This window comes from Drosophila novamexicana, unplaced genomic scaffold, assembly GCF_003285875.2.
Source record: "Drosophila novamexicana strain 15010-1031.04,08,12 unplaced genomic scaffold, DnovRS2.1 tig00001209-arrow-arrow-pilon, whole genome shotgun sequence".
Taxonomy (NCBI): domain Eukaryota; kingdom Metazoa; phylum Arthropoda; class Insecta; order Diptera; family Drosophilidae; genus Drosophila; species Drosophila novamexicana.
The window spans coordinates 1340393-1367575 of NW_020824843.1; the positions used below are offsets into that span (position 1 = coordinate 1340393).

General features: G+C 41.4%; 2 protein-coding genes across 3 annotated transcripts in view; one reads left to right on the plus strand and one right to left on the minus strand.

The window, feature by feature from the left end:
* Positions 1–24481, minus strand: part of LOC115766623 (putative polypeptide N-acetylgalactosaminyltransferase 9) — a 31487-nt gene extending 7006 nt beyond the window's left edge. For both annotated transcript variants that reach the window (XM_030710616.1, XM_030710615.1), the window contains exons 1-5: positions 24118–24481; positions 23878–24042; positions 21764–21957; positions 1756–1974; positions 101–243 (exon numbers count right to left, since the gene is read on the minus strand). In XM_030710616.1, coding sequence (XP_030566476.1) covers positions 101–243; positions 1756–1974; positions 21764–21957; positions 23878–24042; positions 24118–24403 — 1007 coding nt within the window. In that variant the 5' untranslated portion in view covers positions 24404–24481. The remainder of the gene's footprint in view (positions 1–100; positions 244–1755; positions 1975–21763; positions 21958–23877; positions 24043–24117) is intronic.
* Positions 13397–15477, plus strand: LOC115766624 (imaginal disk growth factor 6). The gene is made up of 3 exons (XM_030710617.1): positions 13397–13618; positions 14129–14704; positions 14764–15477. Exons 1-3 carry the CDS (start codon positions 13474–13476, stop codon positions 15414–15416), a joined length of 1374 nt encoding a protein of 457 aa, XP_030566477.1. The 5' UTR covers positions 13397–13473; the 3' UTR covers positions 15417–15477.
* Positions 24482–27183: the final 2702 nt, after the last annotated feature.

Below are 27183 nucleotides of genomic sequence, written 5' to 3' on the forward strand. Positions count from 1 at the left end.
CAATTAATTGTCTTTATATATCTTTATTTACACTATGCGCTCTGGCATTTTCATCAGCTTAGCTTATATAAAATCTATCTCACTTTCTGTGGGTACTTACCGCAGCTTCTTGCGTTCGCTAACGTCGCCGTAGTCGCCTTTATCCATGCCAATGCGCTGAAGATAATACTTGGAGTAATCATCCATCCAGACCTCAGCGAGACGAACCGAATTCTTTTTCAGCACATTCACGCCCGTGCGCCACTGCAAGAGATGGATATGAAGACAGCTGAATTTACATAGCAACAATTGGGCTGCAACTGGCACAACAAAGCAGCGGCGCCAAAAGCCAGTGAAAATATTTGGCAAACAAACAGTTCGGGCTTATACAATGGAGTTGAATCTGAATCAAAAGCTGCAGCTGAAGCTTATCGTAAGCCCGAGTGGGCAAGGAGGGCGCGGCAGGGCAGCCTAATTACCTGAATGAGTCGGTTAACGTAATGTGTACCAACTTCTGCCGGTTGTCCACTTGCTGCTGCAGCGGCAGCTGCTGTTGGTTGCTTTTGTGGTGCGTCTCTGCGGTTATCTGTCTTCACCAACCCACTTTTTACCCCGTCCCTTGTATGCCCAACTGCGCATTGTTGTTGTTTATGCATTTACTGTGTGTGTGTTCGTGTTTGTTGTCCTTGCTAGTTTTGTAAGGCCTGTGGCAAGGCACATATGAAGTATATGGGCCAGTGGTAAGTAGAATGCACGCTACTATGCAGAACTTGTACCCTTTATTCGCTAAACTGTCGATAATACTTGGCAGAGCAGTATTTTGATATTATTTACCTATCGATTATACACATTTCCATTTAACTTAGCGAAAGTAAACTGAAAGCGGGCTTGTAGCGCCTTTACGACGGATGAAGTTTTTTCGATAAATTATCGATTTATGCAATTAGCAAGTTATCGCTTTGATCACATTCATTGTTAAAGTATCGATCATTACAGGAGTGTAGTGTTTTTTCGATATGTTATCGAGTTGCAGTCTTACTACTGGATTCTTAATCGCTTTATAAAGTTTGAAGAAACTTTTAGCATAGTCTACATTTTGTAATGAATCATCGAATAAAATGATCAATCCCTACCTAGTAGACTCTCTTAGTTAATCGATAATCACGAACTACAGAGATTCAATTGAAATTCTGGCCAAAAATGTTGGTCACATGAATAAAACATGCATCTCCGATGCAGCTCCTAAATGGCTTATTTTCCCATAACTGTAGCTGCTTTCATGCTCAGAGAGCTCCTCTTGGCCTTACCCCAAATTTCTTGTTATTATTTTGGTGCTTATTGGCCAGTGCGGCAGGTATCTATAGAGTTCGTTGCAGCTTAATGCAGAACTTGCCACACTGACAGACACAACAGTTGCCAAACTTTTGTCAAGCGTAAACCGTTGATAATTGAGGCAACAGCCAGAGGCTGAGGCACAGTAGCCGCAGAGCATGTCCATGTCCTTGTCCATGGTTTGGGTCTGAGTCTGGTTACGTGTTTATGTCCTGCTGATGCTGCTGCTGCGGCTGGCATGTGTGACATGTGCACCGAGGGAACCACATAGGGCCACTGTTGACCAAACACGAACCTCGACCACGCGCACACACACATCTCTCTCACACACACACACACAGCTGCCTGTGTGCGCAAGTTTTAAATTCTCAAATGGTTGGCAATCGCCTTTGGGATGAGCGTTAATGAGCACTGAGTGCAGCAGATTGGGACATGCACACTTACCTTGTAGGGCGAACGCTTGCGGAATATGTGGCCCACATGGGAACAGGGCACAATTTCGAGTGTGCCGCCGCACATCCATGTCTTAAAGGACAGCTCCAGATTCTCACCGCCCCAGATATCGAAACCAGAATCGTAGGTGCCCAAACGCTCGAAAAACTCACGGTCTATCGAAAACAGACCGCCGGCCATGGTGGGCGAGTAGACAGGCTCCGCTGTGTTCTGCAAGTAAATAAGCAAAAGACATGTAAATTAAATTGAAGACTAGCGCCTGTACACAAGAATCATGTTTAAGTCTGCTTGGAATGTGCATCAAGTCAAATTGAAATCCCATAAGAACATTTAATTTCACTAATTGAAACCGGAGCGCATCATGTGTCGGCTCGTTTGGTATCTCAAGTGGCCAACACCTAAGCAAACTTCTAAACCCACGTCCGCCTCCTCCTCTCGAGTGCCCCAAACTGCCAACTGGCAACTCGCATCTGGCATTTTCTTTGCCAGCCAGCTTCACTCGGCTGCCATGTTCGCATACTTTCAACAGCTTGAAAACACTTGAGGCTACATTTTATTTAGTACACATTTTCCTAAGCTTTTTCGCACCAACTCCACAACAACCCGCTGCCCCTTTCCCTCTCGCTATCTTCATTTGTTGTCTCTTGTTAGGGCTTTCCACAAATTTTGCTTGTAATTGAATATTTTGTGCTGTGTATTTGCTTTGCTCTTGTTGCCTTCTGACCAGCCGGTCTGCCATTTCGACTGGGACTCTCTGGTGGGGGCGAGCAGATCCCCTGCTCCTTTTGTGCTGCGGCATATTTTATGCGCTGGCACATTTTGCATTTAATTGGAGAATTGCATTTCATTTTCATTGCAATTTAATTACAATTTTTGCTTGTTTTGCAGCAGGCAACAGCTGCCTGCAGCATTGGGCTTCAGTTCATGTCGAATAATTAAAAATAAATACTGATTTTTTCTTCTTTTTGTGATTTCTTTTATGTTTGTTTCAAATAAATGAGGAGTAAACAAAAGCCCAGCAACAAATGTGCGTAAATAATTTGCGAAATGTTAACAAACACAAGTTAATAACAATGCACACTTTTCAATCAATTATTTCAGTATTTTTATTGCGATTTCATTATGCAAAACAGTTTTCAGCTCAAAAGTATGCAAATCAAACTCAACGTTACGGATACGCAATATGAAATAAAAGTCATGTAAATCAACAAAAGCTACAAGAAAAACAGGCCTGTCAAATAAAAGCGAACCCAGAATGACGAAGAAAAGGCAGAACGCAGTCTGAATACTTTACTTGAATCCTTACATTATAATTTCATGAAATAATATTAAAAAGCTCAGTAAGTGATAAGCATTAAGCTGAAAGCTCAACGTAAAGCTCTAGCTGTGCAACAGCATTAAGGCAACATTAAGATTTGAATCACATTTTTGTTATAGTGTAAAATGCAAGCCGTAAAGCTTGCTTAAAACTGAAAGCTCTTAATTAAGCTTGCCTTAAAAAGCCACATGAAAATATTAAGATAATATTTATGTATTTTGTTAGGGTATACCAAATGTTCGTAATTGAGTTTGGGAAGAAAACACTCCATATGGAGACGCCACGTGGGCCACGCAAACAAAATCCCAAAGTCGAGGAAGTTTGATTTTAAAAAGAAACGGCAAAAGGAAGCGTGGAATAAATGAAATTGTCACTGACTGACAGCCTGGGGAGCTGTCAGCAGTGCTTCAGCTGGAGCGAGAGGCGCAAGGCGTGGCATATCGCTAAGCAACTAAAAATATGTAACTTAAAGACAACAACAATAGCAAATCCCTGGCGAGACGAGACGCAGCAACAAAAACAAAAGCGTTCCGCGCGGAAAGAGGCATGCGGCAAACAAACAAACGGCAGGCAGTGAGTGAAATCTCCAAACGCGACAAGTGCCATTGTGTTTTGGGCGAGTGAGAGCGCGTCAGGGCCAGAATGGCGGAATGCCAGACGGATGTCAGATAGTCCAGGAATGAGAATAGTGGGTGGGTGGGGCTACAGCGGCTGTTGGCAAATTCGCAGTGTGACATTTAATAAACGCTGCTGGCACGAGGCAACAGTGAATGCCACTGTAGGGGGAGCAGTGTGGAGAGGGGTATGCTCGAACGGGGTAAAAATAACAATAACAACAACAAGAACAACTGCAACAAGAACTACAACAAAGTTGTAGGCCGGCAGGGAGACCAACGGAAGCAGCATGCGGGCGACCATTTTTTTTCTTCTTTTATATATATATATACATTTGTTATTGCCGCCGGAAGTGACAGAACAAATGGCAAAAGTGAAAAGCAGCAGCAACAAAAACGCAGCCTTCATTCGAGTGTACGTGCGTGTGTGTGTAATATATGCATGTGTGTGTAAGAGGATTTTATTGTTATAGTGGCGTTTTTTGCTCGCTCAACATCCTCCTGAGTAAATTTTTTTGTATTGACATTTTTTTGGTTTAACACCCTGGCGAAGGGTATTATAGCCTTGTCACTAAAGCAGATATATATAATATATATATATATATATATCACTATATATATATATATATATCACTATATATATATATATATATATATATATATTCATGATCAGCTGTATCGATAAAGCTACAACTGTCACTCAGCTTGGTCGAAAGACTTTATGAACAATTTCGTATTGGAACAATTTGCAGCTTAGGGTATTCAGTGTGCGGCGTGAAATACTCTCTCTTGTTTATGGTTTGTTTCGTGAGCACAGGAAATGGAAGTAAAAACGAAAATAAGTTTCTTATGAAAATAAACTGAAATGAAATAAAATTCAGCGCTGAATAAATAAATAAACACCAAAAGATGAGGCAAGTTGCAGTTGCAGTAGCAGTGGCACTGGCATGTGGCAGTGGCATGTGGCATGCTACAGTTTCCATTTGCTTTTGCAGTTGCAGTTGCCGCTTTTTGTGCAAACAAAGTCGCATAACTTTTCGCTTTTGCCATACGTCGTCAACGTTCTCATTTAATGCGGCTTAAATGATTCAACAGCGGATAAATATGTGCACTTTTTTCGCCCGGGTGTGTGAGTGTGCGTGTGTGTGTGGGTGGGTTAAGGGTTACGTTTGACAACAACAAGCGAATCATTCAGAGTGCAGCATGCGGCATGCAGCATACCAAATGAATTTGTTTGGGCAGCCTTATGAACAGTAAGAAGTTGATACCCGCCAGGCTCAAGGGCTCAAGGGACTCGAACGGCTCAACCAGCTTTTCAGCGATGGCGATGAATTTTACTTGATTTATAAACCAATCAATCAATTCAATTTTGCAAAGATATGCCCAAACAAAGACCTCTCTCCGCATACGCAATCAAGCTTAAGCTTAAGTAGGGAGAAAGAATTGATAGAAGATACCCTGTGACTAGGGGTGGTAGAGCGGGTATTTAAAAATAAGTAGCAAGTTTCTAATGCGCACTTTCAAGGTAATAGACGGGGTTTCCATGGAAGAATACGTAAAGAAGGTAAAGCTAGAAGATATAAAAAAATATTTAAAAAATATTAAGGCATTTAAATTAGTTTAAGTATTTCTTACAATTAAATTAATACTGCAAGAGCTTTCCATGATCTTCAATGACTGTCATATATGCAATATATATATAATACTATACTATATATGTACTGTAGCTTCAAGCACTCAAGCCAAAGGGTTAGCTCGACATACCTCTTATGGACAACTTGCCAGCTGGGTATCTTAAGCACGGCACATTTCTCACAGGAATTCAATGGTGAAACGACTAGCCTATTTAGATATCAAATAAATCTAGCGGCATTTATTATGTCAGACAGAGTGCGGGTGACACCATTTTTGCTGAAAAATGACAGGTCCTTTGGCCGCCAAAGCCATTCGTCAACTCTAGAGCAGACAAGAGAGAGAGAGAGACAAAAAGAGATAGAGAGAGAGTGAGAGCTTTTGGCAGGGAATCCTTATAGCATCCTCCGCCGCCGGCAACCGCAAATTAAGCAGGCGGAACGAGCGAGTGGCCCAGTTGTGTGTGAGACACAAGCGCCACAATGTGTGCTATGGAAATAATGTGCTAACCTGCGGGCTGCCAACAACAACAACAACAACAGGCGGAGAAAAACACCAACAACCACATTAATACCAAATAAAACAGTCACGAAAAGCGGCGGGCGGCGCCAAAAAAAATATGCCTAGGAATATCGTAAATGTCAGGCATCGTATTATGCGGCTTGGTAATGTGTGTGTGTGTGTGGGGGGTAGCAAGGCACAAAATAGGGGCGTGGCAGACGGCAAGGGCACAAAGTGCCTGCGGGCTGACGCCTACTAGCGCCAGCTTGCAGCAACAAAATGTTAAAGAAAATAAAAAGTAAAGCTCTCAGGCAGGAAGGAAAAACGCTGCTTGACATAATGTGAAGTTGGCTTTTGACAAGTGCTCGTAGACACGCCCCCCGCCCCCAGAACAAACACACATTCCCAGTTTTATCTGCAGTTTGAAGTGCCGCTCAACGGTGCAGGCCAACTTGAGAGTTTTCATGCCCCTTTGCATCGCATTTGCATGAAGCAAACGCTGAAAAGTCGCTACATTCACAAAACTTACCAGTTGCATAAGTTTTGAGTAGAACTTAAGATCTGTAAGGATGCAGCAAAGCCGGATGAAAAAAATCTATCTTTCAGCTACAAATTCGGTTTGGAGCAGGTGCAGCTGGATTCAAGTCGTGCTTAACCCGCTTAGCTCAACTTAAAGCAAGGCAGCTCTCAAAAGCTTATTAAAATGTTTAGTGTGGCGTACACACACAGACACACCGACACACACACGCACACACCGTTGACCGACGGAGCAACTGTTACATGAAACGCATCAAATTAGCATAAAAAGTTGTTCGCTGCTTTGGTGATTTTGCTTTGATTACCGGTTCACTGGGCCGTTAGCGAGTGCTTAACGTTCGCCAGAAGCAGCCGCAGCAGCAGCAGAAACAGGAGCCGGAGCAGAAGCAGAAGCAGTAGCTGTATCCAGAACCCAAACAAAAAACCATAAACCGGAGCTAAATCCAACAGCAGCAGCAGCGAGCGCACTCATCTCCACTGTCAGGACTAGGGCGTAGTCAGGACAAGCAAAATAAAGGGTGCTTGGCTAGGTAAAGATGTGCAGGTGCAGAAAATATTAATCCGATTGGCTCGAATCATTTTATTTTTCTAAGCTCAATGAATCTGGGCAATGGAAAGATTAGGATTACATAATAACATATTTGATTGGAAAATTTTTCCTATTTTTACAAAAATGTTTATGAATTCAATGAGCTTTATAAAAGAAAGACAGGTTTTCTGTAATACGATGGACTAAAAATGCATTCTTGAAAACTTAAGTTGCCTAAATAAAAAAAAATAAAAACATATTTTGGTAACTAAATAATGAGGCACTGACTGGAATGCGAGTCCCAGGCTATTGTATGTGTGGATGTGGATACAAAAACAGTTTCACAAAAAATAAGATTTACATGTATATTTACATATTTTTGTTAAGACAAAACCCACTTCTGCAAACCCTACTATATTAAGTCAACACCTACTTCATCATACCCCAACACTCGACTACCATTACGGACTTTTTTAAGCAATTTTAAAAGATAATTAACATGGTGCATGAATTTTTCGTTTATTTTAAGAACGCCCCCTTTAGACTCCACTCATGTTTGCTCATAAAACGCAGCAGAGATTCGCGCGCATGGAAAACTTTGTACGTTTTCACACGCAGCGCGTCCTAAAAGTGCAATAAAAGTAAAGTGCAACTCTGCGTATTAAGCAGTAAAATACGCGCACGTGCAAAGAGACAGAGAGCGCGGCGCACAGAGACAGGGAAATTTATGAAAATTAAAAGAAAACGCGAGCTGCCCCACAAAACAAGCCTCCGGCGCTGCAAGCGATATTAAATAACGTCGTCAAAATGGCGACAGGGTCACGTGCCTCAAATCGGAAACAGGACCCCCAGCCAGGAAATGGACAAGGTCGTGCCAACTTAGACGCTTATTTAATTTGCCGAGCAGTTATTCAAGCTCAGGCCAAGTAGGAGCTGGGGGCAGTTTCTTCCACTGGACATAACATAATTACCGCAGCGGCAAAGCAAAATTAGCGGGGGCCGACGCTTCTGTGCATGTGTACCTTGAACGTGTCCATCTGCGCGGTTGTACAAATGCTCGTTGTGGACATATTCGCGTGCCCAACCACGGCCACAGCCCCAACCTGGTTACTATCATCAGCCGATGCCTTTTCAAATTGCTGAAAATGAAGTTTTTGATTATGCGCAACGCGCACACAATTTGCATGTTGGGTGTGAGTAAGCGGGACGAAGAGTTATGGGAACTGCCTTGAGTACGTGCTTACTTCTGGTTCATGGAGCACATGATGATAACTGAGCTGCTCTGAACCTGGCCATAAGCAGCTCATTAGTTATACAAGTTTCTTCGAAATCGATAGGCAGCATTAAAAAGATAAAAAGATGTGGAGTTTGTAAGTAGTAGAGACCTCAAGAGGTATTACCGATTTCTGGGCTTTCCGATTTTCAAACTTTAAGACTTTTTGTTAACATGAACCTTAATACCAAATTTGTTGTCAAAATTCGATATATGCTAAAAATTGATATTTATCGATTTTATGCTAATTTAGATAGTCATCGATAGTTTGAATACGACATTTTTGTCAAGCTCAAGCAAGAGGGAATTAATTGATATCAATCGATTTTAAGAAAATGGGAGAAATTATAGATTATTTGAAAGATATTTCAATCCTTTGTCTATATTCTCTGATATAAACCTATTCATACAGATAAAAACTTTCTTTTAATATGTGTAAAAATGTAATTGTGGTTTGAAAATATGTTCAATCTTAATCGATTGGATCCATTCATATATCCACCCATATATCAAGCACACCTATTCATTTAAAAATATGACTCAAAAGCTTTGGCACACTTAACTAGCTTGCACAGAATGGCCTCAAAAAATATGGGCAGCCGTTTTAGCTGTGGCGCCTCAATTCCTGAAAATATGCATTTGCAGGCCAATTAATAATAGTGACCTGCAGGCAGACGCGTCCAGGCGCAGGCGAGCCAAGCACTTGCTCTACATTTTGGCTGCCATCAGGTTGATGATGGTGGGAATGATGGGGATGGGGTTGAGGATGATGATGATGATGATATGGACGCTAATGTGGTGCGGCAGGCGCAGAGACTCTCACAAACTTTCGAGTTGCTTTGCCATGCAAAAATGCTTTAGCTATAGCTATACATATAAAGTCATCTATCTGCGTGTCAGGGTTGCAGAGATGAGAGGGGCAGCTGGCGGGCGTGGGGTTGTGGGGGCCATAATGTTGTCTGCCATGCACAAAATATCGGTTGCGAAAATTGCTTAAAAATGAACCAACTGCTGGCAGTTGATGGATGGGCTCGCAAAGTGGGACCACTTGCCGCTTTGGCCATGCCCCCATTGCCCTACGCCCAAACATCAGCTGCCAGGATGTGGTAGGCCAGACAGGAGAGTAGAGGTGCGGAGAGGAGAGGCTTGGCTGGGTTCAGGCTGCATAAAATTGTGTTTGTTTGAAGTGCATGCGATGCAGAAGAGATGATACTTTAAAAATTTCATATCTACTTTTAGTAGTTGCTGCTGCTGCTGTTGCTGCTTATTTCCATAGCGATTTCTCATGCATTTTTGCAGGGCACAAGCACACACACACAAATACACTTATAGTGATATGTGTACATACTCTAGCATGCTTGTCGTAGTTTATACGCGTACCAAAAGGAATGCGAAAAGCCGGAGAATGTGTCTGCTCAAGTTGAAATAGATTATATGGAGATAGGTATACGAGTAGCCTAGAGGTTGACTACAAACTCTTCATTTTAAAGCTATAAATTCTATATAATTTATTTTTAAAGTACTTGGCATACAGCTCTGAATATAAGTATCCGTACATAATGATTATTCAACTGCTTTCAGCAGCAACCACGAGTTTCTCAGGCAAAAGAATTAAATTTAAATATTAAAGATAAACTAACCATGGCAAAAAGTTTGGGTATTTGATAGTCACGCATTCCACACCTAAATGTTGTCTGCTTGCTTTTGGGGTTTTGATTTTTGTTTTTTTTTTTCAAGTGTGTTGTGCATTTTTACGAGCATTTTTAATAAATCATGCGCCACGTAAGCAGAGTTTCACACACAGCCGAAGCCCTGCAATCGTGTGTGTGCATGTGTGCGGGTGTATATTGGGGTCGGGCTTGGCTCCCCTTGCCGCTTGAGTGAGTGATTTGCATATGTTGCTGTTGATGCTGTTGCAGCTGCAAAAAATGGCCGAGCACACAAATCACATTGGGGCAATGGCTTGGCCACGCCCACAGCATGGCCTAGAGTCCGGCCAGCGCCCAACAGCAACAACCAAAAATGGTCGTTAGCCACGCTTTGCATGGGCACACGAACAAAATCTCCAATCCCCAACAGAAATGTTGTTCACAGCCGCGTCCGGACTCTTGTTGTTCGCGCTCATTGCGTTGGGTGAAAATTAATACACTTGCCAGCGCTGTTGGGATTGCAGCGTGATCTTGTTATTGTGCGCGTAACACACCCCAAACCAAACCATCCCAACCCATCGCACCAGCCCGCCACCAACATATTTACTCCTGTTATCATTGCTGTGGTTTTTGTTAGTGCAACAACAACAACAACAGCTGCGGGCTGCCCACAAAGTTTTCGAGAGTTTCCACTGCATGGCTTAATATGCAAAGTTATGAGCGAGCTGGCACGAGCTCTGGCTGCGGCTTCTGCTCCTCATGTCGGATATCGCCGCGCTGCAATGAGTACCGGCTAGCAGGCAGAAACCACACACCCAGCTCCAAACTCCCTTCAATTTTCAATTTTGTTCAGTTAGCGTTCAGTTAGTGTTCGGCTTTAAGGAATTAAAAATGATTGATATGGGTACAAGACTAAGAGAAGGACCTGAACTCCGGGTCTATTCGATTAGCACGCAATTATCGAATTGATTATAATTTTCAAAAAAGTTATAACGATATTTATAATTCATAAAACGTTGGGTATTTAACGTTAAGAAACGTGACTATTGCCAGAGCAACTATCGTATCACGCGCGCATCTCGAGTGGCGCAACGTCAAGTGCCAGTTAAGCGCATTAAATTGGCGTCCATTTTATAATTTTCGAATAACATAATTTTGCCATTATTAACAAGCACCACAAGCGCCAAAAGCCCTCAAAAGCGGTAAACAAGCGCCGTGCGCGCCACTTGTGCCACATTTTAAACAAATGTGCAGCAGACTTTCAGGCGGGCATAAAATACTGCCACAGATTTTCAGTGTTGGTAATTAAACAGAGCCTGGCAAAATATGTATAGCATATAGTACAGGGATAGCGAGCGAGCGAGAAAGAGAGAGAGATAAGTTTAACTTTATTGCATGGCTTGGGCAGCTTGTGCACCAGGGTTTTACGTGAAGGTTATCTGCCCTCCCTCTACCATTCCGCCCTTATCCAGCACACTTGTTACAACATTTCAATTAAAAGTTAAACTGCATGTAATTTTCCGAAAATGTGTAAGTAATAACGTGGCCCGCTGCGCTCTACTTGAGCCAAATTAATTTATAAAATAAAAAAAAGCACAAAGCCCCAAAAGCGTAAAAGATCAAAAAAGGTTAGCCCGAAAGGGTTACGGACCCAAAACTGAACTGGCCTGCCATTAATTAAAACAAACACACAGGAAGAAAAGAAAAAAAAAAACAAAAGCAGAAAAGTTCTAAAGCCAAAAGCTGCACAATTGGGATTTTGGGTAAAAGAGAGCAGCCAGCCCGGGATTTAGAGAGGTTTTCCGCTTTGGGTTTCCATGTTCAAAACTAAATTCAATTTGAGCGCAGACACCAAGTGAGTCTGCGATTGCCTTTGGCCAGTCTTAGGCTTTTTTGTGCGATTGACTTAATCATAAGCTGTTCCAGTCGTGGGAGGAGATCAAACAAGGGGAGAAAGTAATTTAAGGCAGCTTTTTGCACTTGCAAAGAGCCGGCAGCAATTTCAATTAGCCGCCCACGCACACGCCCTCCTCTTCACAGAGCACACAAATTGGCTTTAATTTAGCAATGAAAGCATTGCGACATAAAAGGTGATAATTGCTGGGCACAAAAATAGAAAATAAATGTAACAAATAAATTGCAACAACAAGTTTATTTAAATTTGCAAATTTTGCTGTGTGACAAAAATAAAAACCAAACAACAATCAGCAGAGGCAACAAACAAACAACAATAAAATTGTGAGCGGGCGGCGCAGCAGAAGTTTCTCACAAAAATCGACAATCGACAAACATTTTATGCAAATAACTCGGAAACTGCCAACACTGGCAACGGACTGGCTAGTGTGCAGAGTGTTCTATTTGACCTTCCGGTGGCAGAGATAGGGTCGAACTAAGTTCAAGCACCAGCTGTCTCTCTCGCACGCACACACAGCAGTGGTCGGTCATGCCCATGAATACCTAAACAGCTATCACATGTGTGGGACGTGGAGATCAGGGAGGGCAAAACGAAAAAGTAAATAAGTGGAACTGACAGCAAACAGGCAAATGAAATATGAAACAGAAAAGACCTAAAGAGAGAGAAAGTGAATCGAAAAGCGATTATGCGAAACAACTGTTAGGCTGAGCGCCAGTGTTGCCAATTTCAAGAAAAGGAGCTGAGAGCAATGTCAAAAATAGCTCAATTAGCTTTAATTGGTATTAAAATTGATGCTAATACTTGACAGATTGTGAGCTGCTGAAAAATAGTGTTAGTTAAAATGACAAGTTTAGCTAGAAAATAACAGCATGGGCAACACTGCTGCGCTCCGAACCCAAAAAACCCCTGGCTTGCTTGATAACAAAAGCCTTTTAGGCTGAAGCACAACACTAAATACGCAACCAAGAACAAGAAAAAATCAGCATTTAAATGGAACCTAAGTCTCAAAGTAAATATATAAATGTATATATGTAAATAGAAATCAGCACAGTAAAAAATGTTGTTGTATGCCCAATTCGTTTGAGATTTATCGCCCAGTTTTGGCAGCTGGCGTTGATAGAAATGTTTACAGTGCTCACTATGTAACTGTTAACAGAAGGAGATAATCATATATAAGAACAGTTAAGTTAAGAACAGTGTTGTATAAGAAGTCAGAGTATGAATAAAAGCTGCTGCAAATGCAGTATATAATTGTTTATTACAATAAAGTCTATTAAGGAAATTATCTAAACTGTAAACCAGATTTTTTAAGACATTTGCTTAGTTATTTTATTTTATTTATTTTATCTAATAGTTATAGTTATATTATTATTATGTCTTAGTTATAGTTATATTATTATTATGTCTTATACAGTTCTTCTTTTTAAATTTTTTAAACGTGTATAAATTAATATATGAATGGTCATAACCAGTGCTCACTGTATTTACTGAGATGTCATAACAGAGCTAATATTGCCGATCGCCCGTTTTGCTGCTACTTTGTTTATCAACTCGCGCTTCACTCAAGCGAACAACAACAACAAGAACAGCAACAAGAAGAAGAAGACAAACAACATCTCAACCTTCGCAGCTTCGATCGCAGCTTCGATACGTCCAAGTTTCAGTTTCAATTCGGCGGCCAAGCGGCAAACACAACTCGACTCGAATTCGAATTCACTTGAGACAGCGAAATTCTAGAGAGATGATGAGAACTTTGGCAGTGCTGGCGGCGCTGACCTGGCTGTGCCTGGCCAGCGTGAGGGCTGGCAAGGTGGGGCAGCAGCAGGTGGGGGGACCGCAGCGACACCTCGTCTGCTACTATGACTCGGCGAGTTTTGTCAAGGAAGGTAAGTTGTGGAGATAAAGTGAACACGATTGAAGGCAACGGCCAGACAGAGTGCTTACGTAATCCCCAGAGACACATACAGCGACACTTGATAATTTGACATAAATACTTATATATTCTACATAAGTATTTATGTCCAATATATACAATATATAAAGCCAAAGAAACTGAAATCTGTGTAAAAAGTGAGTGGCTTGGAAACAAAGTGCGGCTTATCAGCGACTTCTGGAATTGAGGTTGATTTGTTTGTTTTTGCCTCGAGTGCGACATGGCGATAACGTACAGACCTAACAATTAAATAATTCCCCGAATACACTGAGCGGACAAGTAGTAAGCGATCTTGATTTTATAAAAATAATAAATATACAATTTTACGGTATGTGAGCGTAGCGAGAATACTTTGAATTTAATTCAAAAATCATTCTTCAGCAAAGTTTTAAAGTAAACAAGTCTCTAACAAATACCCCCTATGTTTCTCTCAGTGTATAACAAGGCTTGTGCTCTCCTTCAGGTCTCGGCAAACTGGTGATTGATGACCTGGAGCCCGCTCTACAATTCTGCGACTATCTGATCTATGGCTATGCGGGCATTGAGCGTGACTCGCACAAGGCTGTCAGTCTCAACCAGCAGCTGGACTTGGATCTGGGCAAGGGTCTTTACCGTACGGTGACGCGTTTGAAGCGCAAGTATACCAATCTGCGTGTGCTGCTGAGTGTGGGTGGTGACAAAGACATAGAGACGAGCGAGGATGCCAAGGATTTGCCCAACAAGTATTTGGAGCTGCTCGAAAATCCAACGGGTCGCACACGCTTCGTGAACACCGTCTACTCGCTGGTGAAGACCTACGGCTTTGATGGCGTGGACATTGCCTGGCAGTTCCCCAAGAACAAGCCCAAGAAGGTGCACAGCGGTCTGGGCAGCCTGTGGAAGGGCTTCAAGAAGGTCTTTAGCGGCGACTCCATTGTGGATGAGCGCTCCGAGGAGCACAAGGAACAGTTCACAGCGCTGCTGCGCGATGTGAAGAACGCCTTCCGGCCGGACAATCTGTTGCTTTCCACAACGGTGCTGCCGAATGTGAACTCCTCACGTAGGTTGACACTTGCGATCTTTTTGGAAATTTGCTAATTTTTGTTTGCCTTTCGTTAGTTTTCTTTGATGTGCCCGCCGTGATCAACTATTTGGACTTTGTCAACCTCGCCGCCTTTGATTTCTTCACACCCCAGCGCAATCCCGAGGTGGCCGATTACACGGCGCCCATCTATGAGCTGAGCGAGCGCAATCCGGAGTTCAATGTGGACGCCCAGGTCAAGTTTTGGCTGCGTCACAGCTGTCCGGCGAGCAAGATCAATGTGGGTGTGGCTACATATGGTCGCCCCTGGAAACTGACTGATGATTCGGGCGACACAGGTGTGCCCCCTATTCAGAATGTGGTGGATGAGGCGCCCGTGGGCACTAACACACAACTACATGGCATCTACAGCTGGCCCGAGACCTGCGCCCTGCTACCCAACCAGAACAATGTCTACTCAAAGGGCGCAAATGCGCCGCTTAACCGGGTCACCGATCCTGCTAAGAGATTTGGTTCGTATGCTTATCGTGCCGCTGACAAAAAGGGTGAAAATGGCATCTGGGTGAGCTTTGAGGATCCGGACACCGCTGCCGACAAGGCTGGCTACGTCCGCAACAACAATTTGGGCGGCGTGGCCCTATACGATTTGTCCTATGATGACTTCCGAGGACTCTGCACCAACGACAAGTACCCCATACTGAGGGCCGTCAAATACCGTCTGTCCAATTAGACAATATGAAATCATAACAACATGTTTTGTAATTGAATATAGAAAGTAAATGTTTAATGTATCTAAAAATTCGCAAATTAATTAGCAGGTGTTTACAGAGCTATCGAAGAGGCTTAGACTAACCGAGTTTGAAACGAAAAAAAAGCCCACAAATCTTATAAATTAAAAGAAAAAGAGGTCGTCAAGTCTCAAGAACTATTTTGTGATCGAATATGTATAAATTATTTCATCTTTTTCTAGTTCTAGTTGTCCTATTTTTAGGACTCGTATAGGTTAAAAAACTAAGCTGCATTTTGGATATATGATTTGACCTTGCGGCATTTGCTCTTTGTGCTGTGATGGATGCTAAAATCCAATTGAATTTGACATAAAAGCGTAATCGGCTTTAACATTTAAGGAGAGCCAAAACAAGTAACGAGCCCCCCACGTCTTCCAAACACACTCACACGTACACACACATAAAGAGTGAGGATGCTTTGTAAATTGACTGCTCAACATTTGTCATTGGGGCGTAAGGCAGAAAATTTCGCATACGCAGCGTATTACAGAGCTCACAAAACACTCGACGCAACGAGGCAAAAATGCTCTGGCTTCATGTAATGCACGATTTCACAACAACAACAACAACAACAACAACAACAACAACAACAACAATATGAGCAGCAGCAAAAACAACAACAGCAGAAACGTAAAGTAAAAATGGAAAAGGCTCTCACAAAACGCACGCATAGGCAATCAGAATGGCATAAACCTAAAGCGCAAGAAATGAAATGAAACGTGCAATGTGTGTGCGTGTGTATCTGTATCTGTGTCAGTGTCTGTGTGGGGTATTAGAAACCATTTACCTATCCACACAGGCCCATTACACATGCACATAAGGATAAGAGACGACGACAGCCAAAACAATTTTTATAGGTAAACTTTACCTTTTTTTTTTTGAACAGGCTGCGTTGCGGGGGGAGGTTCAACAAAGTGCTGTGTGTGTGCGTGTGTGGTTGTGAGTGGTACTTGTTCCACTCGCGCACTCTCTCACTCTCAGAGTCTTTATGTGTTTGTGCCTCGCATAAAGCTCCCAGCTCTATGGTCTCAAATGTATATTTAAGGGACTGGCCAACGCGGCGTATGAGCGTTTTCGGCTCTAGCCGAGCACGCATATTGCGTATCCGCCACAGCGGCGCATACCCAAGTTATATTTTTTTGTACAAGTAATTGGATTACTATTTCTATGGCCACATACACACCACTCCGCTCGCACGATTTCTGGGATTTTTATGAAATTGTTGTTGTTGTTGTGAGTGCTTTGGGTTATTTGAGATTTCAGTGTGTTGTGTTCATGTGTGCACTTTTTGAATATTTGCCTGACTTTGGGCAAAAACTAACAACAAACGCGAACGGATTAGCTGGCTGCTCCAGCAGCATTTTCATTATTTTTAGTTAGGGACGGAAAGCGTCGACTGAATTTGTTTGCTTTTATTTGAGTTTTTTTTGTGCGCTTTTGCAATTTTTTGCCTTGGAGCTAATTTCAGCTGCAGCACTTGAAATGCTTCGCTTTGCATATTTTTCAACTCGCAATTTGTAGGCCATTTGTTGCGCCCAGAAGTATACTTTATAAAATGGGATACAGCAACAGCAGCAGCAGAAGGCAAACACACAAGACTGTTTAAAGAAATAAGTTTGTTGGGAGCAGAGAAATAAAGTAAACGGTGGCTTAGATACAGACTCAGCAGCTGCCGTCAACTAATTGAATTATAAGTTGATAGCAATCAGGTTTTAAAAAAGTGAAGCTCAATATTGGTCAAACAATTTTTGAAATTACAAATTTTTCTTACAATTCAGCAATCTTGACTTGATATAACCGTTAACAGAGAAAACTATCTGAAATTGAGGGATAATTCAAGACCCTTTGAAGCACATTTATACAGAAGAGAGAATATGTCGGGTTTTAATCCGATTTGATATCTGATAGCTTATATAAAATCTAAATGACATAAAAGAAACAAAAAGAATCAGGATTCATTTTATATACAAATTTCCAACATTATTATAATAAAAAATATCTTAATTTAATATGTCTGCAAGAACACATTCTACGCAACTCCTTAAAGGGGTTTCAAAGCCACCCACAGTCACCCATGGCTCATAAAAAAGTCTGTCAAAAAACATGTTAAAAGGATAAAAAGAAGAAGAAGAAGTGCACGTGTCAGGTGGCAGGCAACTGCGTGCCGTCAGGTAACTCAAAGTGTGGCAGGTAAAAGAATGGCAATAAAAATGTTATAGAAATCTGGAAAAAGTTCGTTCCAAGTTGCGAATTTGCCATAAAATGCTCGAGATCTGCGCACAAAAGAAGCGCTCCCATTGTTTAAATATTATTTACGGCATTAAAGTCGTCTCAACACGAGCCTCACAATTTGCCCAGAGTTTGATTTATTCTCAAGAAGCCGCCCCCTCTGGACTCAACCCTAAAGAGGGCAAACAAATTCGATGGCAAAAGTTGAGCATTTTGCCAATTGCCAATGATTGGAGGGGAACGTCAGAGGGGGAGGGCGGTTGGGCTGGGCAGCCAGGCGAATGGCAGCTGCCAAGTTTAATGCCAAATCCATTAGCCGTTAGCGCTGGCAGCGTCACTCACGTGTAATCAGGCAGCTGCCCCCCTGACACCACCCACACACTCTATAAGCATAAGCATATCTTGGATACCTTAATACACGCACACACGCACACACACAGACGCACACACAACCACACTTTAACTAGTAAGCTTTTCAAATATATCGATTCTAAAGCAACGCTTCGGGAACAACAAACAAAACTGACGCAACTTTTGCTGGCAGCTGGCCGAGCAAGGGACATTGCGGAGGGGCGAGCGGGGCTTCAGCTACTAACGAATATGTATTTTTGATACCACCTCGCCGCGCAAAACACCTCCAGCGATGTTTATTATTGTTGTTGCTGCTGCTGTTGCCATCGTTACAACTTTTTGGACACACAGCAAAAGTTGAGAGCCGGCTTTAAGGCTGTCAACAGCTGCCTAAAGGTAGCCCAACAACCAGGATATATGCTCCGTTTGCGCTTGGTTCAGGTTGCCAGTGCTTAGAAGTGCATGCGGGCTTTTTATGTATAGCTATCAAGAGTGCTCTAGCTGAGAGGGCCCGACTAGAAGGCGCTCTATAAGAAGCTTCATAACAGCCGAGAAAATTAAGCCCAAAACAACTTTTATACTTATTGTCTATAAGCCTTGCATTTACCATGGTTTCTATATGTTGTTCAATTGTTCAATCGTACTTAAAATCAAGATTATATATATTTAAAAAAATTAGAAACTTTTGGAAGAGAAGACAATGTGTGTCAACTATATGAAAATTTGGTGACTGCATCTATTTTAATATCCAAAATATTATAGAAAAAAACTAAGGCTTAAATTAAATATTTAGCGAATACCTGAATCATTGATAGCCGCAATATATTTGTCCCAACGCTGCAACATGCTGATTATGAACCCAACCGAACTTTGAACTCCATTTTGTTTAAGTAAAAAACGAACCTTAATCCAAGCTCATTGCCTAAAAAATAGCCAAACTAAATTTATTTAGTATTGGTTTGTTTGAGCAAGACAGACTTGAAGCTGGAATAACTTGGGCCCCAACCATTGGATTTATCGCATCACATTTGATAGCAGCCAATGTTATGTAGATATCTTATGTAGCCCGCGTTATCTCTATGAAAATAAGTTCGAATACTATATTTTCAGAAGAACGGGAAATTTTAAATAAAAAAAAGAGTTGATTCAGTAACAACAAAATGTGAAAATATTAAATAAAAAACTAAGCAAACCTTGACCACTTTATTGGGGTTTGCAGCTCTGCTTGATCTGCATATGGTATGCAAGAGCATATATACTAAGCTCTCTGAAATCACATTCAAACAGGCAACAGACCCGGGCAATACTCAATAGACCCTTTTTTAGCCCTTTTCCTATGGGTATAGGGTATAAAAAGGCTTTTCAATTGATGTCACAGCAGCGGCGGAAACTTTTTCACTGGCATTTATTGCATTTTGTCGCAGATGCGAGAAATTTTTCTTTCGATTTTGTTTCTGTTTCATAGATGCTTCTTGCGCCGCTCGCCTAGTTCTGGCAGCCATTATCATTGTCGTCGTCGACACACACACACACTCACACACACAGACAGCCATAGGCAACATTTATGGCTCATTCCCATTTCGTAGCCGGCAAATTGCCAATGTGGTGCTCAGGAAATGCTTTACTTGATTTAGCTGCTAAGTGCAGCTGCAGGCGGCAAGTGGCAACAGCGGCGGCAGCAGCAACAACATCCATGAAAATGTGTTCTGTTTCCCATACCCCAACCAGGCGATCCCTGTGCAACCAGTGTGGCACGGATTTTCGGCAACAATGTTCTCATAAATTCCCTTGGCGCTTGTAAAAACAATTATGCCAGATATTTACGCCGCAAAAGGCGACGGCGACTGCAACTGCAACAACAGTCACAGCAGCAGCAGCAGTCGAGAATTTGCTGTTAACAGTTTTGGCTTTTCATTGCAGTTAAGCGCTCTTTGACACCCTGATGCCTCACCAAACGACCAGCCGTTCTGCTGTAATTTGCGCATATTATTTCTGCCGGTTTAACGCGTCGTATGCGTGATATCACTTACATGCAGGCTATATGTATTTCTCACATTTAAGTACAAATGTTGTAATTAAGAATGAATGCGATTTGTTTAATTAAAATGTTCAGAGAACATTTAAACATTTGAACAACAACAAAATGTGTTCAAAAATGAGCAGAACGAGGCGTGATGAGGAAATATTCTCGTTTCAAGTGCGCAACAAAATACAGTTTTGGCCACTTGACAAATGTGGAGGGATATCAAAATTTGCAACATGCGGTAGAGTGGGTGTGTTCGAGTGTGTGGGAGTGTGCGGGTGTGGGGGTGTCAACAACTGAAATTGCATTTCGAGTGTTTGGCAAACCATTCAGAACACCCGCAATGCACGAACATTTTAGATTCACTTTAATCCTCGCCAAATATGTGAACAAGCCAGCATAATTGTCAGGCCTCAGCGCCTGCGGGCAGCTTCAACAGCTGTCAGACGTCAGATGCCAGCCAGGTATAAACAGGTAATACGAATTTATGCGAGTTTATGTTTAATGTGGGTCTTCGGGCTCTGAGTTTACTTAGGCACACACACAACCAACTTGGTTGTTTGCATTGAAACAACACAAGCGCCGCTAAAAGTTGGTTGTGGTGTTAAAATTTGAAAATCAACAAATTTTTCACACAACGTGAAATTTAATTTTAGAAAAAAATCGCACTTAGAGCACATGCATGAGACAAGCTGATCGGTAACATATAAATGTGATATGGTGTAGAAAAATGAGAACTAAATATAACTAGGTTTTGGTGCGAGTGCGAATTATAGTTATGGGATATTTCTCTGAATATGCAAAATACTGTAATTAATGTTATGATATCAGGAAATTAGATAATTTACTCATCATGTAAAGCTCTTTCTTCGGTTTTTGCAGAAAAAGTATTGGGATAGTATGCCTTACGACTGAGTGCTCAAAACAATTTCTTTTCTCTTGAATATTATAATGCTTCACAGAGATTTCATCTATATTACGATTTCCCGAAATTATTTACACATTTATCGAGTTTTCTTTCTTTTGCTTTCACTGAAATCGGATTACGTATTGAGACTGAATAGAGTTTTTAATTAAGGAATACTGTAAACGATTTTGCTTTCCCACAGTTATTAGCTGTTCGATTTTGCTTAAATATGCAATTTTCGCTCGAATTTGATTTTAGCAAGGATTTTTTTTTCTCTTTAAACTGTGGTGAGATGCATGGCAAAAGTTGAATAGAAAATCCCAAATGAACCTACGACACAACCATATCATAACCAACAGCCCTGGCTGATTGTGTGTGTGTCTGTGTGTGTTTGCATTGATGGCCACATTCACTTCACGGCAAACATTCACATTCCGCCGTAGTCACGTTCGAGCGCTTTAAGCGGCTTCATGTATTCCGTTGTGTGCGCGAATTCTGCAAAACGGAATTTTGGTATACCGTGCAAAGGTTGGGGTTAGTTCGGCTAACCCAACTATGGCTAAACCAAATACACACACACCCACACACACAGACGGCAGGATAATGGCATGTGCTTAAATAAATACGCGCCACGCCACAGAAAGCGCCCAAAACTGAACCCAACGCCCACATTTGAACTGTTTGAAAATTTCAATGTGGTCGCTGTTTGGCGGTAAATGGTGTAATGTATATATATAATTTGCCAGAATGGGGCGTATACTTAATAAGCTTGGACTTACGTTATGGCGCCTCTTCTCACGTTCCGGCACCGCATGCCAACTGAACTGTAAATTCCAATCGAAGCCGCCCACATTGACTCCACTGGAGTCGCGATAGTGAAACTCCAGAGTCGTATCATCGATAACGTCAATAACGGGACAGACGACTGTGGTCGAGTTGCGGGCTATGCGATCCAAAAGCGGCTCCAACCAACCTGTGAACAAAGCGACAGAGAGATTGAGAGGACATTAGTTCTGGATTTGTCAAGTAAGAATGCTGGCAGGGTAAATAAGTGATAAGATATATGGAATGGCAACAATGACAAGAATATGTAAGTAAAATGAGAGATTATTATGGAATAGAAAAACTATTATTAATTAAATGAAAAATTGCAAGTTTTACTTATGGCATGATTAAAGGGAAAGAAAGCATAAAGTAAGAGTACTATTAAAAAGTAGCTAAACGATTAAATATAAGAATGAAAAAAATGTAGAATATTATTAATTAATTATTATTAATTAAATGAAAAATTGCAAGTTTTACTTATGGCATGATTAAAGGGAAAGAAAGCATAAAGTAAGAGTACTATTAAAAAGTAGCTAAACGATTAAATATAAGAATGAAAAAAATGTAGAATATTATACAGATCAAATGATCTTTAAAGCAGATCAAATGATCTGTATAATATTATACATATTTTTCATTCTTAAAATCAAAATTGATTGTTGCAAAGTAAAATTGGAAGGTGTATGTAAAGTAATATAAAGAATTGTTCGATATAATAAAGAATACTAAATACTCTGCTTTTTAAATTAAATTTAATTATAAATATGCTTGTACCCTTGTATTGAAAGTATATATATTCTACCCGTTCATGGTGCAGTTTTTATACAAAAACTGAATTTCCAACTCATTGTTGGATATTCGATATGTGATACTTCGACTTTAAAGCAAACAAGTAAATAATTATTTCCTTACAAAACTGTTGTTCGGGCTAGCCTTTTACAGTATATTATAGCAACTACGTGAATGCCGTGGTTTGTAGCTTGGTTTAATTGCTTTTGCTAGCACTGTTCGTGTCCGGCTCATTCGCCTGGCCATGTCATTCATCACCAGCATTGACGACAACGATGACAGCGCCAACATCAAGTGAAAAGACCAAAAATTGTTTTCTTTTAGCGCACAACTTTCGCACAAGCACACACATTCAGAACAATGTTGTGCACGTTCTTTGAGACGAAAGTTTTTCTCCATGATATTTTTTGAAGTAAGTTTTTTCAATAGTATTTTCTCTATCTTTCTCTCTCACTCTTTCTCCCCATTGGTTTCATCGATTTGGTGTGCAATAAACAAAATTGATTGTGTGTCGGCCCTTCCATCATTTTCCCTTAGCCAAAATGAAATTTTTGGGCCAAAAGAGACGAGTACAAAGCAATCAGCGCTATCAACGCTCGAGTGCCGGAGCCAACAAAACTGAAGATTAAGTGATTTACTAGTTGGCTTTGTTTTATTGCCAACATTGTTGTTGGCCGAAACGAATCTCATCTTTGGGCTATCAAAAGTAACAACAAAATTGATGGCACGCTGAGGATTTGCGAAATGCGCCTAAAGCGACCCACCCAAAAATTGGTTACAATTTAATTTTTGCTTTTTTTTTTGCTTTTTTGCTCTTGTGGAGTCAAACTGAATATTTGAAATGTGTGTTCGCAATTTGTGGTCTATTTAAATAATTAATTTACGGTTAATTTGGCCAGACCAATGAAAACAATGCCAACAATTTATCAGTCAATTACAAACATTGTAAATTGCCTTAGCAATTTGCAACAATTTCTAAATGTTGCATTAAACATGAACTAAGGGGGAGAAAACAATTGCATACTTTTGGGCAGCGAGAACTAATTAAGCGAGACAGGAGGAAATATTTGGCCAAGGAATGCCGAAGTTTAAATACCCTAGACATATTTAGTCCATATCAAAAAAAACTGTTTCTTTGGTTGATGGGTTTTATAAAAGTTTTATGATATAGTTGTCCCATGGTAAGCTTTGGCAAAAGTAACAATAACAGTTAACAATTAATATGCAAAATTCCTAAAAATTAAAAAAAAACATGGTATTTAACCACTTCCGTACTTACCCTCAGCGCACTCGCAATGCGAGTCCAGGTAGGTAATGACAGGTGATTTGGCATATTTGGCGCCCAGGAGGCGAGCGCGAATCAAGCCCTCGCGTTGCGGTCCACGCACAATCTGCACCATGGGATAGGAGGCGAAATAATCCTCCAACTGTTTCTTGAGATGTGCTGCAAAGTGCAAAAACCGGTGATTACCATTAATATAAATTAAATATCTCCCTCACAAAACAACAATTAACTCACGCATATCACTGTAGTCATCCACCAGGATAATCTGACCAATCAGCTCGGGTGGCGAGCGATCCAGCACGGAATGCACCGTGCGCAACAGCACGGACCAGGCCTCATTGTGGAAGCAAATGATGACATCGGTCTTGGGCAGATTGCTTAGATATCGTGCCGAATCCTTACACCAGGCATCGCGCGGATCTGGTAGCGAACGATGCACGGATATCAAATCGGAGACATATTGATTGAAGGCGTTCTTTGTCCAGCCATCGTCGACGGCCTTTTTCATATCTATCGGCATATCCTTGGGCAGAATCACAGGTTTGCCTAGCTCACCGGGACTATCATTAAGATTAGCTACTGGCGCATCCAAAACGCTTTTATCTAAGGACACAGAGAGAGAGAGGGAGGGAAAGAAAGATAAGTGTCGGGTTAAGGTTGTTGCTTGATTTGGCTTAAAATTGCCAGGCCTTATGTTAAATGGGCTCTGGCTTGGGTAGATCGAAAGGAAGCTGCTGCTGCTGCTTTGTTGTGCATGAAATTTACGACTGGCACAGCATGTGACACTCGGCGATGATAAATCGCAATGCATTTGACATGAAAAGTTGTCATCATCAGCGTCGTGCATGAAAAATGCTTCGGTTTGCAAATTTCTCAGCAAAGGGCACAGTGGGACAAGTATTATTTGATAAAGAACAAGCTTCTACTACAATCAAAAATCTTACAAATACACAGTTATTGAACACTTAAGAACATGTTACTTTTTGAGTAATTGAAGAAAAGTGATTATATTTAATGTGTAGGCCTTTACTTTATATATTTCAAACAAATTTTTTTATCAAGTGCATATAGAGAAAATTTAATTATAATCTGTACAAAAGTGAGATTAAGATTTAAGTTGAAAGTGAAATGTAAATCTTGTTCTTCATTAATTATGACTTTATTCGTACTCAAAGCGATAGCTCTAAATTTATTTAATGTTTTCTATATATTATGCAAATATTTTGCATATTATCTGATGCTAGGCAAAATAAAAACAATACTCTTCAAAGCAAAACTTTTTCAACAAAAAAAATATGTAAACTATTAATATCACTGATTTAATTTTATATCTTCGCGTTTTGGTAGCTCTTGTAGCAGTGTGCAACGGTGCGTATGCGTGTTCTCTGTGGCATCTTGCACACACTCGATGGGTTCTTCTGCTGCTTGGCGTGTGTGGGTTTGCGTGTGCTTGTCTGTTGCTGTGTGTATTGGTGTGCTCACTGTGTGTGCATTATATTATCTTGTTATTTGCATTTGCATGGAAATATGATTCTGTTCCGGCTGCCAGTTGCTGCTTTTTATGAGATTTGTCAGCCAGAGGTGACACTTATTGGCGCTGTTCGTGTGCGAGTATGTGAGTGTGTGTGTGCTAGTGTGTGTGTGCGAGAGTGTCGCACAGTGAAAAACATTTCAATTACCACAATCATTTCAATAAACATAAAAAGCTGTCTGCAAAATAAAAAGCGATAAAAGCAAAGCCCATCCTAAGTCCCAGTCCCAATCCCAGACCAAGTTAGCCACATTATGATGTGGCAGTAGAGACTGTCGGTAAGAACCCGGAGAAAAACCAAGAGGCCAATCAGGCGACGATAAATTTTTGGACTCACAACAAAAGCCATTAAAGCAGAAACTGGTCATAGAAGCGGAGCCTAAAAAAAAGCAGGGAGGGGGATTCGCACATAAATTTTATGATTTGTCGTAGTTACAACTTCATTGCGGGATATGCACGCGTGTGCTAGGCGGCCTGAGGGGGCAGCGGAGGCCAACGTTTGGGCCAAGAAAACCCTAGCAAGGACTAAGCGACACACTCAACTGTTATTTGTTGTAATGAACATTTTTGCATGCTGTGCGCGTGCACACACACGCATCATAAAAATAAAAACAATAAAAAAAAGGAAACGCAAAGGGAAGTTGCAGGCGGTGCAGTTGGAGGAACTGGAGCCAGGCTCTATGGGTTTTAATGTGTTTTATTGATTCACTTATTTATAGCGCAGCATGGAATGTTAAAGCACGAACTCCAACGGCGCGCCGCTATTCAAATGTAGCCACCTGAGCACAATCCAATTATAGCATAGCGAAATATAGAAACTCTACCGAAATGATATAAAAACCATTTCAGATTGTACAGTGAGCGGTCGCGCTTGACGAAAAGATCAGTAATAGACAATTATAAAAGGCACTTTACTGCAAGATTTTCAATAACAACTATCGGCAGATTTTTATAAAGACATTCGCACTTTAAGGCTGGAATTTCCATAAAATCAAAATATACTTTAATTTTATTCATCCTTCACATTGGTCACATGTAGCGAGCGTTCACTGTACAGACAATCAAGTTGCGGCAGCGGCGGCGTATGCGTTATCCATCTATATAATTTTCATATCTATCGGCAGTTTATGGACACAACCAGAAGTCGAATAGGGAAATGAGAGGAAGAGAATGGTTAGGATACAGGGGAGGCGCTCCAGGGACACGCCTGAGCGTGACAGGAAGCTATAAAGCGTCCGTTATGCGAGCTGCATGAGACAAAAAGAGGGAGCGTCTGTGAGTGGAGCTGTGGCAATGTGGCAATGTGTGCCACAGACAAATGCCTGGGAGGCGCTCCACCAACAACTGCCTGAACAAGCTGGCCCGGCATGTGCCGGCATAAAGCATAAAAGGAACATAATATGCCAAAGTAGCGTTATTTGCGAAATGTATAGCTGCGGATAGGTGGGCAAGTGGGCAAGTGGGCAACTGGGTTGCCCTAGGGACTCTAAATAAGGACAATAGACGCACACATACGCACACCCAGAGACGCACTCAAATCAGCGTTATGTTATTAACATGGCAGGGGATAAGCATTGATTAAAAACGGGGGGAACAACTGGACGCAGGCAATCAATCTGCTGTGGAAGCAGCTGTTCCCAGAGGCATTTCGCTTGTGTCTTCAGAGCGGGAATGGGCGTGGCATTTGCATTGTATGTACAAAATCATTATCGCTGCTAAATTGTAAGAAAAAAAAATAAGTACAAGAGGACAGACGACCAGGCCCGGCA

Excerpts from the sequence above, each read along its gene's own strand:
- LOC115766624 (XM_030710617.1), top strand. The coding sequence starts at position 13,474 with ATGATGAGAACTTTGGCAGTGCTGGCGGCGCTGACCTGGCTGTGCCTG. Across the intron at positions 13,619-14,128 it reads GGCGAGTTTTGTCAAGGAAG|GTCTCGGCAAACTGGTGATT; the intron begins GTAAGTTGTGGA and ends GCTCTCCTTCAG. Across the intron at positions 14,705-14,763 it reads GCCGAATGTGAACTCCTCAC|TTTTCTTTGATGTGCCCGCC; the intron begins GTAGGTTGACAC and ends GCCTTTCGTTAG.